At 39.3% G+C, this 15,732-nt stretch overlaps 1 protein-coding gene across 6 annotated transcripts; it reads right to left on the reverse strand.

Moving 5' to 3' along the window:
* Window positions 1–112: 112 nt before the first annotated feature.
* Window positions 113–15,528, reverse strand: LOC662229 (protein 4.1 homolog). 6 transcript variants are annotated; one of them, XM_008198138.3, is made up of 15 exons: window positions 15,230–15,366; window positions 11,327–11,481; window positions 11,130–11,277; window positions 10,789–11,083; window positions 10,403–10,741; window positions 10,180–10,352; window positions 9,980–10,128; window positions 9,816–9,908; window positions 9,106–9,294; window positions 3,169–8,943; window positions 1,881–2,102; window positions 1,644–1,751; window positions 1,149–1,358; window positions 909–1,099; window positions 113–855 (listed from the first exon to the last, which is right to left on the reverse strand). In XM_008198138.3, exons 2-14 carry the CDS (start codon window positions 11,465–11,467, stop codon window positions 911–913), a joined length of 8,031 nt encoding a protein of 2,676 aa, XP_008196360.2. In that variant the 5' UTR covers window positions 11,468–11,481; window positions 15,230–15,366; the 3' UTR covers window positions 113–855; window positions 909–910. The 6 variants fall into 6 exon arrangements, with proteins under 6 accessions (XP_008196360.2, XP_015837116.2, XP_008196359.2 ...); XM_015981630.2 differs by lacking the exon at window positions 15,230–15,366 and adding an exon at window positions 15,373–15,528 and having other exon boundaries at window positions 113–1,099; XM_008198137.3 differs by having other exon boundaries at window positions 113–1,099.
* Between the last annotated feature and the right edge of the window lie 204 nt (window positions 15,529–15,732).

The raw sequence follows: 15,732 nt of genomic DNA on the forward strand, positions 1-15,732 counted from the left end.
ATTTACAATAAGGTAGAGATTCTTACACTTGAAAAGCTTTCAACTAAAATAATACCGACATGATCTACAAATAAGAGTTAAGCTAAAATTTGGACAATAAAAATGCAAGGCAAATGTTCTCAGTGGGTTTATTGGAAGAGAAAAGGGACCAATAACAACTTAAAATGAACATTTAATGTCATGGAATATACATTGAATTAGTAAAGCAACATACAATATAGTGACTGTCTGATATATCCGTGATTATTGTCACTAAAACGGACAGTATTTGGGCCCCTTCATTACAGTATAGCTTGCATGTTTGAAAAACAATACATAAAATTTTTAAATACACAACAAATACACTTTTCAGTATAATATCCACAATTTTATTTATACTCAATGCGTCGTTAGCTTATATTTAAATATACTTTTAATATACAACATTATGGAATGTGAGGGCTAATTGAAAATAATTTCTTTCTGAACACATTGAATTTAGTTTCATTGTTTTCAATCCCAAAATTTTGTATACCTCGAAAGCACTTTTTTATTGCAGTTTTCCACTTTTCAGTTGCAATACGTTCACTAAATAAATAAAACAAATCAGTAAAATAAGGTGATTAGAGTAATAAAAGTGACCACACACCAAGCATATGAGAATATTCGAATGACTTAAAAAATTAAAGAAAACCGTGATGTGACGACACGACTCACAGAAGAAAACAACTTATATCCTAAATTATAAATATTTTATAATACACAAGAGGCCAGCTTCAGATTTCTCCTTGAATGCAAACACTAATACAGATCATGAAGCGAAGCTAATATAAATTCAAAAAAAATCGGCAGTTTTTTAAAGCCATACGTTGAAAGCTGGAAAAGTTCCATAAATCAACGCCCCTTCAAAATACAAACCGAAACATTACAGTTATTGAGGCGGTTGTGCCGTCTTTTGTTGAATTTCAATTTTCTCAACTGTCATGTCTGGGTTCATAGCCGTGGCTTCCTGGATGGCTTCAGCTAGGGCTCTGTCATGGTCGATGGGGTCTCCGTCCGATTGAATGGTAATCTTCTGCTCAACTCTTGTCTCCACCACACCGTCGCGTTCCGTTTTGTACTAAACACGTTTTTTTAAACGCGATCAAGCATAAACTTATTCAACTTACAGTGATTGTTTCAACAGTTCTGGTCTTAGAACTGATAGTTTGGGAGCTCACAATTTCGCCAGTCGCACTGTAATTGCCGTCGTCCGAAGCCAAATGGACTTTTCTTGCTTCAGTTGCCACCACTGGCACCGAAGTCGTGCTGGTGTGATGTATGGTAGGATCGCCGCTATAAACAACGCTTTCTGTCTGGACAATACCTCCCGGAACATCCTGAATTAGAAACATTCCGGTCAAAAAAGAGTCATTCCATGTAAAACTCTAGTGTGGGTGTAGTTGAACAAAAGAAAAAGAAACAAAATGTGTATTAGTGTTTTGTTCGTGGCACCAGCAATGTGTGTTAAAAAATGATATGGTCGAGTGATAAGCGACGTTTGATTGATATCTTCCGACTCTACCATGCTCCATTTCAACACAAATCTAGCTACACACCAAAAATACTCGTGTCACGTGCTTACTTACTCAAAATTTAAACCAAAATCGAGTCAAATGACGTACCTTGTAGACATTGCTGTTGTAATATGGATGATTTGGATCATCTGGTGGATCAATGGGTGTGCCTGAATCACCTGAACTAGTCGAGCTAACACTATCTCGTCTGCCCAGCTAAAAGCCATGCAAGGGTAAGAAACAAGTGAAGAAAGCAAACACAAAGTTAAGTTTTAAAACGAGAGAAATGATTTCCGTCGATGAAACACACTCAAAAAAATAAACGAAAAAAAATCAAATAATAACCTGATCTCCACTAACAACAGTACTGGTCGTTTTTACTTCCTGGGTTACAGTGCGCTGTTCTTGTCTTGTCGCACTTGATGTCATCGAATGGGCCACGGTTTTTTCTTCGAGTTGTTGAGTGCGTGCGTTAGTGCCTAGATCTTCGTGCGTTGTAGCGGTACGTGTCGTTACAGCACGGGCGGTAACGAAAGGTGATTTACCATCATCGATCGGTGCATCGGCCTTCGTACGTAAAATTAAACAAAATAATAATGAACAGAAATAAAAGAAAATAACCGAATCAACAAAATAAGCCACAAATGAAAATTGTTGACTGAAAATGAAGTCTTTCAACTTGGATTTTTAGCAGCATGGGAATGTTTGAAACGAGGACCAAAAACTGGCGTACTCATTGAAATTAATCGATGTTTTGATGTGAAACTTTGTCTTCACATAATTAGTTTTTTGTACAATTTAAAACAAATTATTTTAATAAAAACTATGAGAATGTTTTGTTACGTCAAAATTCTCACTCATTTGCTATACAAATTAGAAGTACGAAGTACGACACAATGATTTTAGCGAAACAAATTGTTTCTGGGTAAAAAATTAAACACAATAAAATTTGTCCCCAAATAATAACTTCACTTTTTTAGATAATATTATTTTAAGTTTTAATTGCTATTTTATTACAAACGTATCTCATAAAAAAAGATTTCCAACCAATCTATTTACACACAAGTATTATTAATACGAGTATTAAATTTTGATTTGTTTAGGATTAAATTGCTATAATATTTTAAGCAACAATTTAAAGCTTTTTTTAAAGTGAGTCTATTTAAAGTATATTTTACAAAAAAGCACTCTCTTCTTCTAGAATAACAGAGATTTTTAAGATGCGAGAGGTTTTTCTCCGTTCCTGAAAAGTTAATAAATGGAGAAAAACTTCAGAACTTGATCCCTCATTATTTCTACATTTCAAATGATTTTATACATTTTTAACAGAAGTTACTGAAAAATAGTACAAAAAGTGTGATTCTGGAAGTGATTTTTACAAAACATCAGCCAGATGTGAATGAATACGAAATAAAAAAACAAACAAAAATCAAAAGCACTGCAATTGCATGTAACTGTAATAAAAACGAAACAATATTATTAATTGGCTGGTCTTTACCACGTACAGGGTGTTTCAATTGACCACAAACTTAATATCTTTAAAACACCCTGCAAAAATAAATGTGAAATTCAAAAAACAGAAAAAAATAAATTTGAAGCTATTTATTTAAGGTAATTAAAAATTGATAATTACCTTATTAACATGTGTCGAAACCGTGATTTCTCCCGTCCGTCCATCTTCCACCCTCTCTTCGATATTCTGCGTCACCCCATCTTTATCCTTCGTCACGATCTGTTTGGTGGTGGTCTTGACAATGACAGGTGTCGTCGGAGACTTGGCCGTTTTTATCGAAAGATTCGGTAGATCTTTCAAATTGTCAGCCGCATATTCGTTCAAATCGTCGTCACTCGAAGCATTCGAATCGTCATCCTTGTACGTCTTCACTTTAATTTTCGTGTCTTTCAAGTCAGGGAAGTGACTCAAGTCGATCTGGGCGTAATTCAAAATCAACTGGCCGGTAACAGGGTCCCGCCGAGCCGTTTTTGGGTCGATATCCAGAGTGTCTGGATCGATGTCGCCCCACTCGGTGTGGATTTTACCCGTCACGGGATCGATCTCGCCAGAAAGGGTCAACACCTGCGACACTTTCGTGTTGGAGCTCTTCACCATAGGGTCGTTGGGATTGACTTGGATGATTTTGCCGGTCTTCGGGTCCAGCATTGTGTAAATGTAGACAGTCTGAGTGGTCACATTGATTATTTTCCCGGTTTTTTCGTCAAACTGGCAATCTTTCGGGTCGATTTCTTTGACTTTGCCACTCGGGTCGGACTCGTTGAGCATGTAGATGCGAATTATCACCAATTTGCCTGTTTTCGGATCGATCTTGCCGTATTTCGTGTAAATGTTGCCTGATTTTTGGTCAATTTCAGACGCGGCGTACAACGGGGCTCCGCTCTCGTCCATTTCTCCAGTTTTTGTGAAAACTTGGTGAGTCTCAGGGTCGATTTTAGCGTTGCTGGGGTCAACTTTAACAATTTTTGAAATGGCCCCACTTTTCGGGTCGATTGTGCCGTAAACCGTTATGACATAGCCAGTAACTGGGTCAATATGACCGGTGGAATAAACGTCCTGTTTACTAACATTATCGTGGTGGTCAAACACCCAAACTTGGTTAGTTTTGGGATCAATCTTGATATTGTCGACAGTTCTTGGGACAATTTCTCCCGATTTATTCACTTGAGGGTCATTCATTATCACACTCATGATTCTACCGAAGTAAGGGTCGACTTTTCCAGTTTTGGGATTAACGTAACCGCCCTTGAACAAGACTTGTCCGGTGTGAGGGTCAATGTGGCCCTGTTTGACCTCCTGGCGACCGGTTTTAGGGTCCACGTAGGTCAGAGTGCCTTTAACCGGGTCAAGTTGGCCGTATTTCGTATCAATTTTGTGAGTACTGGGGTTGTAGAGAGCGTTGGAAATTTCCGGAGTGATGTTTTTAACATCGATTGTGTTTTTCTTCGGATCGACTTTGCCAACAAACGTGATGACATGGACTTCCGGCTCGACTTCCGATCCGATTTTAATAACCTGGCCCAGGTCCGGATTCACGCTATCGGTTTTCGGATCTTTCACATTGCTCGTAATAATGACATTGCCTTCCGGATCGATTTGAATCGGTCTGGATTCACTTTTACCGGTCTTGGGGTCCACACTTGTGATTTTTCCAGATTTCAAATCGATTGTTCCGTATTTCGTCACAACTTCGCCGGTGGCCGAAATCTTTTTACCTTTCGAATTCTCCATTTGGCCATTATTTACATCAACAGCTCCGGTGACCGGATTTTTCTTCGCCGTGATTGTCGTTATCTCAACAACCGGATCACTCTGGCCCGCGATGCTAATAATTTGTCCGAGGGAATTGTCAACTTTTCCGCTCTTCGGGTCAACAACTCCGCTACTGACGATAACTTGGCCGTTATTTTCGTTGACTTGGGCCGACTTGGCGTCGATTTTCCCAGATTTGGGGTCATTAATGATCAATTTACCGCTCTTAGGGTCAATTAAACCGTATTTAGACTCGATAAGACCAGTCTCAGGGTTCAATAACGCGGTCGACTGTTCGATTTGACCCTTCTCTGAATCAATTTTGCCAGTTTTGGGATCAATTTTCGTCGTAATCACTGTAATCTTAATGATGCGTTTCTTGGGGATTGGAGCTGCGTTGGGGTCCTGGGCTTGTTTCAACCCCACTACTGAAAACACCTGGCCTAAGGTGTTGTCCGGTTTTCCGGTCGCAGGATCAATCACTGGGCCTCCGGTTACTGTGATTTGACCCGTTGTTGGATCGACTTTACCCGGAACTTTTTCAATGTTTCCGGTCGCCGTATCACGGGTTATCAACGATCCGGATTTGGGGTCAATCTGTCCATACTTGGTTTCAATGAAACCGGTAGCCGGGTCCACAATTCCGGTGATTTGTTCCACTTGGCCATTTTCGGTGTCAACAAAGCCAGTTTTGGGGTCCTTTTTCGATGTTATTACCATGATTTTGACGATACGTCGCTTGGGTACTAACGTATCACCCGATGCTGCTTTGGCCGGTATTGCAGCGCTCTGTACCGCACTAGGCTGTGCGGGTTTAGCTTCCACCGGTTTAGGCACAGTGGTTGCCACCCTTTGCAATTCCTTCTCGGAGGGTTGTTGTGAGGTGACTGGATCTATGGCAGGCTCGGTAATATGGACGGAAATAGCCCGTCCCAGATCCTTGTCAACTTTACCGTTCTTTGGATTAACGAAACCACCCTTGAATATCAATTCACCAGTGTTTGAGTCAATGTGTCCAGGCCTGGTGTCAGTTTTCCCAGTTTTAGGGTCAGTGACAATCAACGTGTCCTCAACCGGATCCAAAATACCATACTTGGTGTAAATTTGGTTTTTATCGGGATCGTAAAGTCCCGGCGTTGTGTCGGGAACAGCATTCTTGGAATCAATCGTATTCTTCTTCGAATCAACTTTCCCAACGTATGTTGTTATTTGAATTTCTGGATCAACCTCGTTTCCGACTTGCACAACTTGGACCATATTCGGATCAACAGTTTTTGTTTTCGGATCAATTACACCACCCGAAATGATAATATTATCGTCTTTATCAACTGTAACAGGCTTTTCGTGCACTTGGCCGGTCTTGGGATCACGTGTTGTGATTCTCATTAACTTCAAATTGATTGTTCCTTGTTTGGTGACAATTTCACCAGTGTCGGGAATGATTTTTCCGTTGGTTGTCTCGATTCGTCCATTCGCTAGGTCAATAGCGCCGGTTTTAGGGTCTTTTCGTGCCGTTATGGTCGTAATAACAACAGCAGGGTGTTGCGGATCGACAACATTAATGACTTGGGACAAATTCGGGTCGACTTTGCCATTCTTATCAACGATATTGTCATTAATGTAGATCTGGCCAGTGTTTTCGTCGATTTTGATCGGTGTAACAACGGCTTTCCCTGATTTGTCTTTCTGGACGATTTTCTCGTTTTGTGGATCGATTTTCCCGTATTTCGATTCAATGATTCCACTGACTGGATCAACAGTTGCAGTCAATTTCTCAACGGTACCTTTCTCGGTATCAATTCGGCCAGTTTTCGGGTCTTTCTTACTGGTAATAACCAGAATTTTAATGACGCGCTTCTTGGGAATCGGATGCGACTTAAGAGCATGCTTGACTGGTTGTTTTGGTTCTTTGACTTCACCAGTACCCACAACTGTGATTACTTGCCCCAAATTATTATCTTTTTTGCCCGATTTCGGGTCGAGGACTGGTCCGTTAACAATTTGAATTTGGCCAGAAACTGGATCAACTTGTCCCTGGACCGTTTCTTTCTTGGCTGTCGCGGGATCAGTAAACGTTACCGTGCCTTTTTTCGGGTCAATTAAGCCATATTTCGAGTCGATTTCCCCAGTTGGGTGCAAAATACCGGCCGACTGGTCCACATGGCCATTCTCCACGTCCAAGTGACCAGTTTTCGGATCTCTCTTTGCCGTTATTACTAATAATTTGACCATTTTGTTCTTCTCTTTGGGTACGAATGGTGGCGGCCCCGGTAACTTGACTGGAGACACAGCGACTGGTTTTTTAACATCGTCTAAAGCCCGTGGCTGATTGACAGCAGCAGGATCAACTTTCTGTCCCTTGACGTCGACTTTAATCGTGCGACCGAAATTGTTGTCAACTTTCCCAGTCTTGGGATTAACCAATCCCCTGAACAGGATTTCACCGGAACTGGGGTCGCGCTGTCCTTGCTTGATTTCGGTTTTACCAGTTTTGGGATCGAAATAACTCAGGGTTTCTTCAATAGGATCAAAAACGCCATACTTCGTGTAGATTTTATTAGTGTCAGGGTCGTACAACCCGGTTGATTCTTCCGCCGGAGATAAGTTCTTCGGATCGAGTCCCTTCTTATCGACTTTACCCGAAACCGAAATAATCTTCACTTCGGGGTCAGCCTCGGGACCAACTTGGAGAATTTGGCTGAGATTATCATCCTTAACTCCCGTTTTGGGATGTACTATTCCGCTCAAAATGATTATGTTGTCTTGAGCATCGAATTGGACTGGCCGTTCCTCGACTTTCCCGGTCTTGGGATCACGTGTCAGGATTTTCTTGTTTTTAACATCGATAGAACCGTATTTTGTAACAATCAAGTTATGTTTGTTGTCGATTTTGCCATTGGTGGTTTCCTTATGTGCCTGAGTTGGGTCCAATTGACCGGTTTTGGGGTCCCGTTTCGCTGTTACAGCAGTGATAGGGACGATAGCGTCGCCTTCTTCAGTGATGGTAATCACTTGGCCTAAACTATTATCGACTTTGCCAGATTTCGAGTCAACTACGCCGTCCTTGACAAGGATTTGGCCCAAATTAGGGTCGATTTCTACCGAACGAACGTCGGTTTTTCCAGACTTGGGGTCCTTATGGGCGATTTTTTTATTAACCGGGTCGATGATTCCATATTTGGTGTCGATATGACCAGTCATAGGATCCAAACTAGCGTCCAGATTCTCTGTAGTACCTTTTTCAATTTCAATTCGTCCAGTCTTAGGATCCTTCTTTGCGGTAACCACAGTTACTTTAACCACCCGTTTTTTGGGTGCTATAGCCAAGGGACTTGTAATTGGGTGTTTCTGTTGTCCCGAAATTGAAATGATTTGACCCAAAGTCGAATCCCTTTTACCCGACTTCGGATCAATGACCGATCCCGAAGTGATAATGATTTGTTTAGTGATCGGATCAATGTGACCTTGGACAACTTCCTTTTGCCCATTCTGGGGATCAGTGATAATGACAGTGCCATTCCCAGGATCGAGCAGTCCATATTTCGAGTCAATCAAGCCAGTCTCAACAACTTGTTGAGCTTCCGTCACATCAACACTCGCATTTTCCAAGTCAATCCTCCCCGTTTTCGGGTCTTTCTTCCCGGTGATAACAAACAACTTAACGAGCCTTTTTTTCGCCCCGGGGACAGCCGGGATGGGGGTTGCCGCCGCCACAGCCCCCGGTTTCGCAGTTTTCTCGAGTGGGGCCTCGTGCATGTATTGCTCCCCGGCCAGAAACGCGGCAGTATCAGCCTTGGGGTCCTTGAATCCAGGACTGAGTTTTTTAAGTTTATCGTCTTCACCTGGTGCGTAATTGAAAGCCAGGCCCGTTGCCCTTTTCGTCGAAGGTGACTGTTGGCTTTCCGGGTCGCTCTTGGGGCTCGAGGGGGATTTCTGTTGTTCGTAATTGAACCCGATGGGAGTGAAGGGTTTTTTGGGGGTACCTTGTTCGTCGTCGTAATCGTACTCGCGAGTATAGCCAGGAAGCTGAGGGGAACCTAGAGGAGGTCCGCCCTTCTCCGGCGCTTTCTCGGCAACCGCGACCTTTTCTTTCTTCTCTTTCGGGGATTTGTCACGTTTAGAACCGAAAAGGAAACCGGGGCTCTGATTCGGCAAAGCAAACATGCAAAAATTAATCTGACATGCAACAAAGTTGCTAAAACTATCGTATAAAATACAGGTTCTACACCACGGAAGTTTTCAATAATACACAAAGCGAATTTCTACCACGCATTACGGGGGTAATATAATTCTACGGCGACTTACCTTTGACTTTTCTTTCTTATCTTTGCCAGGTGTTTCGGCCTCTCCGCTGGAATTGAGGTCCACGTCAGTGCCGTTCTGGTCAGGTGCATTGACGTCTTTATTTTCTTTATCTTTGTCCTTATCGTCCTTTTCTTTTTTCTTGCCGAATAAACTACCAGTTGGTAATACGGCGACGCCCCCAATTGGTTTCTAGTAAAATAAATTGAAAAGTAAAGGAGACAATTCGTTTGTGGTAAAAGAAGAGAAGCAGCGAAATTCATATGAAGCAAAGACAAAAGCTACCATAACGAGAGTTCTTTCGCTATACAGAAAACAAAGCAAAAAAAGACTTGTATAGATTAGAGTATTCTTCTACTCAGAGCTGTCAAAGACCCTTGCAAGAAATTATGCAATCATTTCAGTTCTCCTAACCTAAATCTTGTACCAAAAAACAAACCAACACACAGAACTCTCTAATTTTATAACGCAAAAAAGGAAATCATAAACCAATCAGAGTCCTGCTCCAATTTGATATTTACAACCACACAAAAGCAACGAAAATGAAAATATATAAATAGAAATCTGTTTTATGTAAGCCTTCTTGAATGGTCGTAAATTTTCGATAAGTATATTACAATTCTACTAGCAATCAAATGATATAAATAGCACCAAGACAAGGCGTCAGCAAACACTGCTGAAAAAAATCATGAAAAATAAAATTTGTAAAACACCTTCTGATTTTTCTCGGCTTCGTATTCCCCTTCCACGGAACTGCCGGAACTAATCGAAGCCGCCGATCCGGCACCACTGCCTTTCCGTGCAAGCTAATTGTTTTACGCCAAAATAAAATCATTTTGCCAATTTATAGAAAAACAAAACTAGAAACTAGACCCACCTTTTCCTTCTTCTCCTTCTTTTCTTTCGGCGATTTTACTTTCGCCGGACTCTGATTATCAATATCGGGAATGTGTTCCGGAGGGTGGGACATTGTGTGGCGTTTATTGGCCTCGTTATAGTCATCTTCAGGGTGCGAACCTCCCAGAGCTATAACAAATTTGTTAAATAAATTCCAATTAAGCTGAAAAAGTTACGTACGGTCCATGCTACGGGAGGCCAAACGCTTGCCAGTTAAAGACCTTTCGAATTGTGGGGCAGGTCGGTCAATGGGAGTTTTCTTCGTTTCGTAGTGAGTTCGTCCGGAGTATCGGAATTTGGACCCGAGTTTGGGGAATAAAGAAGACTTTTGGTTGGTTTCAGGGGACATCAATCTTTAAATTAAACCATTCGATTTGTTTTGCTAGAAATGAGTTTTAGTCACCTGAAGAAAGTGTGATGCTCCACACAAGTCTTCCAAAGCTTCTTGGCCGCCCGATGGTTAGCTAGCTTGAAACCGATGGTGGATTCGAATTGTTCGAACTCTCCTGGTCGAATTTTTATGTAAAAATTGTGGCGTTTGTAGCTAATTTTGAGGATTTTGGGCCAAGCAAACCGGTTGATCCTAAGCCTGTCTCTATAAACTAGAAGCCCAGACGCACAGACACCTAACATAATATCGACACCTTCCGAGTCTTTCGCTGGGTGCAGGTCAACGCCGTACATTGCCAACTTTTTGGCATTCTCTAAGTAGTGCAATTCTGCTTCGGCTGGAGTTTGTCCCCTGTTAATAAATCGTTAATTTGCGTGGTTTAGCGCATGAGTTATTACTTGTGGGTTCGGTGGAGCTCGATGACTTTATCTTCAAGATCCTGAGTATGGTTGGGGGCAAATTTAAAATCTTTCAAGTAGTTGCGTCCCATAGTTTCAGGATCGTAATCGCCCAGTTCGGACTGAACGAGATACGAACCGAGCAAGGCATGAGTGACAAAAGAACAAGGCAAACGATTACTTAAAATATCGTTGCGGATTTGAAGACACAGCTGGTAGCGAGTGATGTCTTCTTGTAGTTGAGCGGGATCGGGAGGGTAGAATTTCACTTGGAAACTAAACTTCCAAGGCTCCGCTACAATAACTCGATTATTTCCAAAACTCAAAAAATGTAAACCTACATTTTAAAAACTTCGAAATTCTCTTGTCGAGGTCTAGCCAGTTTCTAGGATCGTGTCTGTCCGCGTAGACAAGACCGAAATAATCCTTCTCGATTAGATTAATCGCTTCGCATACTTTATCGAGCAGGTCTTTCCCTTTGGCTTTCCGCTAGAATTACAGCAAATCAGTTTGATGCATTTGATCGGTGATATTTTACCTCGATGCTGACATCCAATACAGTGCCATCCAGCATCGTCACATGAGCCAAAGTGTTACCTGTGCTTCGACCCAAAGTCGAAGACTTGCTTTTGGCAGGAGATGAATCGTTATCAATCGCCATTTTTTTCTCGCCAGGCATGCTCGCCTTTTAGACTGTGGGTTAAATAATTGAAAAAATTACCACATGAACGAAGAGATAGTTTTATGCAATCATAAACCCACACGCTAGTTTGCGTGCTTCGCAAAACATTGCGCAGACGAACTGTCGCCCAGAGGCTTTGTTCGATCTAGAAATTCAGATTTTCGGATAAAGTTCGAGTCGAAAACTTTTCAGACAGGCATCTAAAGTCTGGACTCGAATTTGCTACTTGAAAAAATCATTTATTTACGCAGCTTGCAGAAAAATATGTAACTAAACGATAACAATTATCAATACCGAAAAATAAAAATTATCTTTCAGGAGTGGCACCATGAATAAGTCTTCACAAACTGTGATTTTTTTAACTGATTATTTTATATTTTAAACGTTTAAACAAAAAGTTAACATTACAATTCATAAAAGAATAAACGAAATAAGTTTGACTTGTTTTATCAAGAAACTAATCACTTATTTCGATTGAGTAATTTTACGACGCTATTTAAAAATTTCCAAGTTAGATATCCTTAAATGCGTGACTATTCGTACGTAACCTACCTGATAAAATATCGTAAATCGTAAATCAATCGGAAAAAGTAGCCACAAGAAGGTTCAATTGCACGTAATATAATTGTATTTATTGCACGTGGCTATGCATGTGTGGACGTTTTACGAATTTTTATCACTTTACTATACCTACGTATTTTATCAGACATTCCTTCCTGGTTATTCCCGTGAGTACCGATTAAGTTTATTTTGGAAAGTAGCATCAATCTTCATAAAAAAACAATTTGAGTAAATTATTTATTGACAAAATAGAGAAAACATTAATAAATTAATTAAATTCAACGTTGTATCAATTTTCCTTGTTCTTTTCAATGTATACCATTTTCATTTTATTACTTTCATAAAAATTCTCAGTTATTGGTCATTTATTTAAAAAATCAATTTCATAGAAATTAGTAGTACTAATCGTAAATCAATGTCATGAAACGAACTTTCTAAAGCCTTGCTAAGAAGAGATACTACAAAATCCATTACCATGCAATTATGCAGTAATAAAATTATGTTTTCGGAGAAAATCGAACAATGATGTCATTCCGTCAATCAGTTATAAAAAAAATCCTATATGACAAAAGTTTCTCAAGAAAACAGCGCCGAGGATAAATTTTGGATGCCAAAAAATTAAGTTGTTTACCGCCAATCAAAACATGAATTCAAACGAGACATCCTCTTCCCGACTTGCATAAGTATTTGATTATTATTCAATCATGAATAATAACGGGACTTGTTGGTGCTTCTATATCCTTTTTACCAAATTAAACATTATTCATTCATTACTCCATTTCTCGGCTCAACGTGTAATTAATCACGGGTGAAGATATCATCAATCTTGTGTCACTTGCAATAACACGATTTAAATTAAAGCTGTAACCCCATATTTATTTTACTGAGCAATAAACCGCCACATGTGTGAACCGAAGATAGACAGAAATGATGAAAAATAACATTTCAGAAATTTATAAAAAAGTGAGAAAATTTGATTGAATCGTGAGAGCAAACCACGCCAGATTGCTGATTTACGACTTGTTTGTTGAAGTAATTGAAAACTGAAAATGAACTTTCCTCCACACAAATATTACAAATAATTTTAGATGTAAAAAAATAACAATTGCTTTTTATATACAAAGTACAATGTGGCTTCCGCTATTTGTTCCCTTTTGATGGAAAATTAAATTGTCTAATAATTGACTGGCTTGGTTACACAACGGCATGTTCCTGCCTATGATATGCGATCCATGCAATAAGTTCTGTTCATGATGCCCACAATTACTCCTATTGTCAACATTATACCTTGTCTTGGGATCAAATTACGTCTAATGATATCCCATATGCACACAAATCAACTGCATCCATATGAGATAAATGAAGCCAGAAACAATAGAAATGGGTCTAAGCAAATATTGTAATAATTAGAGGGTACCCAGCATAATTTTACGTTTAGCTTTCTAAAGTTTCTATTTATTATCTCATTATGAGAAAAAGTTTGTGAATGGATTTATTATTAAATTTTTGTTGGCACATATGGTACGTACGTGTGGGTGGCGCCACAAAAAATGTGTCAAAAAACATAATCTCCTCACAGCACTAGGAATGTATTGAATTTTAACTCTACTGATAACAGGGTTTACATTGTATGCAAATATGCATTTTTAATAACCTTGCAGGTGTTCTTTTTGCCGATTCGCAAACCTTAACACTAACTGCATTGTACTCGAAAAATTCTCACAAAACTAATTTATAAAATTCATGCATGAGTTCGTTCCCTTTATTTGTGGACCGTCAACGAAATAATTACTTAGATCCTCATTATCGTAACATTTTGGGTCCCTTGGCAGAACCACCCTTAGCTAAAAATACACTTTTATCAACACTCGATAAATAATGGGTGAGCCGTCACGGTCAATGACCATCAACTTGTTAAGCTACGTTCATATTAGAATCTACAGGTGAGTGTGATCGTTAAAACCTAAACACCTGTAGACGCTAATCTACCAAGCCTACAAAATCCAAAACTGACTTTTTCGTGCGGTTTTTTCAAAAACGAGGTGTGTCATAATTTAATTACGTGAGACAAGAAAGTGATTAGACTGTTATTATGCAGAAAAGGATATTTTTAGTAAATGAGTAATCTGGTGATGACCTTTCACAAATATTATGTCATGTGCAATCGTTAAAATAAAATTATTTTGTGATGGAATGTTAATATTTATTAATAGAAAGTTGATTTTGGATAAATATGTCCTTTGGTGCGCAAAATATTGAGACAATTGCAGCAGTAAACAACAATATAATGTGTTTCCTAATAGGAGCAATTCCAATAGAATTATTTATCATCTAATGACAAATTAATTAACATTTTAACATTCTTCCATCGCTAAATTGGAAATACGTGTAAGAGACATTCAAAAAGAATTACAACTATTATATGTATCATCTTAAATGATGAGGTCATGAGGTCATTTGGCTATATATAACAGTTCCTAATGATTTAAAGTGGGCACAATTTAGAAGATTTTTATAGATCACCAGACTATTTATTTTATATTTTTTGAAACGCAATGGAATCAATATTTATGTTTGTGCTCCCCTAAAGTATATGTTCCAAAAGTGAATTAAGCAGGGAATCAATAGATAGAATTTTATTTTGTCAATATTTTTCAAGTGAAAAATATTTCTCCTTGGAAACTGGGAAATAAATGGGTCTGATTTTATCAAAACGGAAGTGTCACCATGGGCACGCTAAATGCTAGAACAGGAAATGCTAGTTATGGGTGAATCACCCGGTATATATTCAATAAACAGCCCAAGATTTTTTTGGAAATATTCGTAATGTGGATTATTTCAGTATCGATTTTCTTTCGTGTGTTTTCATATTGAGAAACCACAACAAGTCTTGAATATTTTGGGATTTTCAACGAACCGAGTATATTTTTGTATCAACCATAAGTTGATTTCAAAACATGTTCTATTTAAAAGAGTGCAAAAACCGGGTTGGCACTTATAAACAATGTGTGCAAGCGAATTAATGCCAAATTTTCAAAATCAAAATCAAAAAACCGAATTTCGAATCAAGAGTGCGTATTTTGACGTTCCATCATAACAAAACAATAGCTTTTTAATGGGGCACTTATTGGGCAGAGTCGGGCCTAAAGCGGGTCGAATTTACGCAAAATCTCTTCTTTGGGGTTGAAGGGCACTTACTTTATCAGCAACAGATGTTATCCATTAATTTTTTATAAAGAATTTTCTTATGGAAACGGCACACACATTCACAGCGAACTGGGATGGGCCACACCATAAACAACAAACGATCAACGATGCTGAATCGACTAAACTACTCTAACCTGCAAATGACACCTTGTTCCACATTTGTATTTACACAGTGTGTGTCACTTTTGTGATAACACTGTTTGGCTTAGAGATGAACTTGCACGTTGGGGTCATGAAATGATTCATATGGTGCGAAAAGTGATCTTATTGATTGATTATCGGTCGGTACTACTTTTCGCCTGGCCTTTAATCGGCGGAGGAATACAAAATGGCGGGCAAACATTTAAAACATTACGTCATTTTATATACATAGCAATGAGTGCCAGCGTCACGCCCCACAAATAATAAGATGCTCAACCTCATTATTATTATTGCAGTTGCTGCATTTTTCTATTCTGACTAATAGCGCCACAGTATTGGTGACACCGTGTTTG

This window comes from Tribolium castaneum, chromosome 3 (genome assembly GCF_031307605.1).
Source record: "Tribolium castaneum strain GA2 chromosome 3, icTriCast1.1, whole genome shotgun sequence".
Taxonomy (NCBI): domain Eukaryota; kingdom Metazoa; phylum Arthropoda; class Insecta; order Coleoptera; family Tenebrionidae; genus Tribolium; species Tribolium castaneum.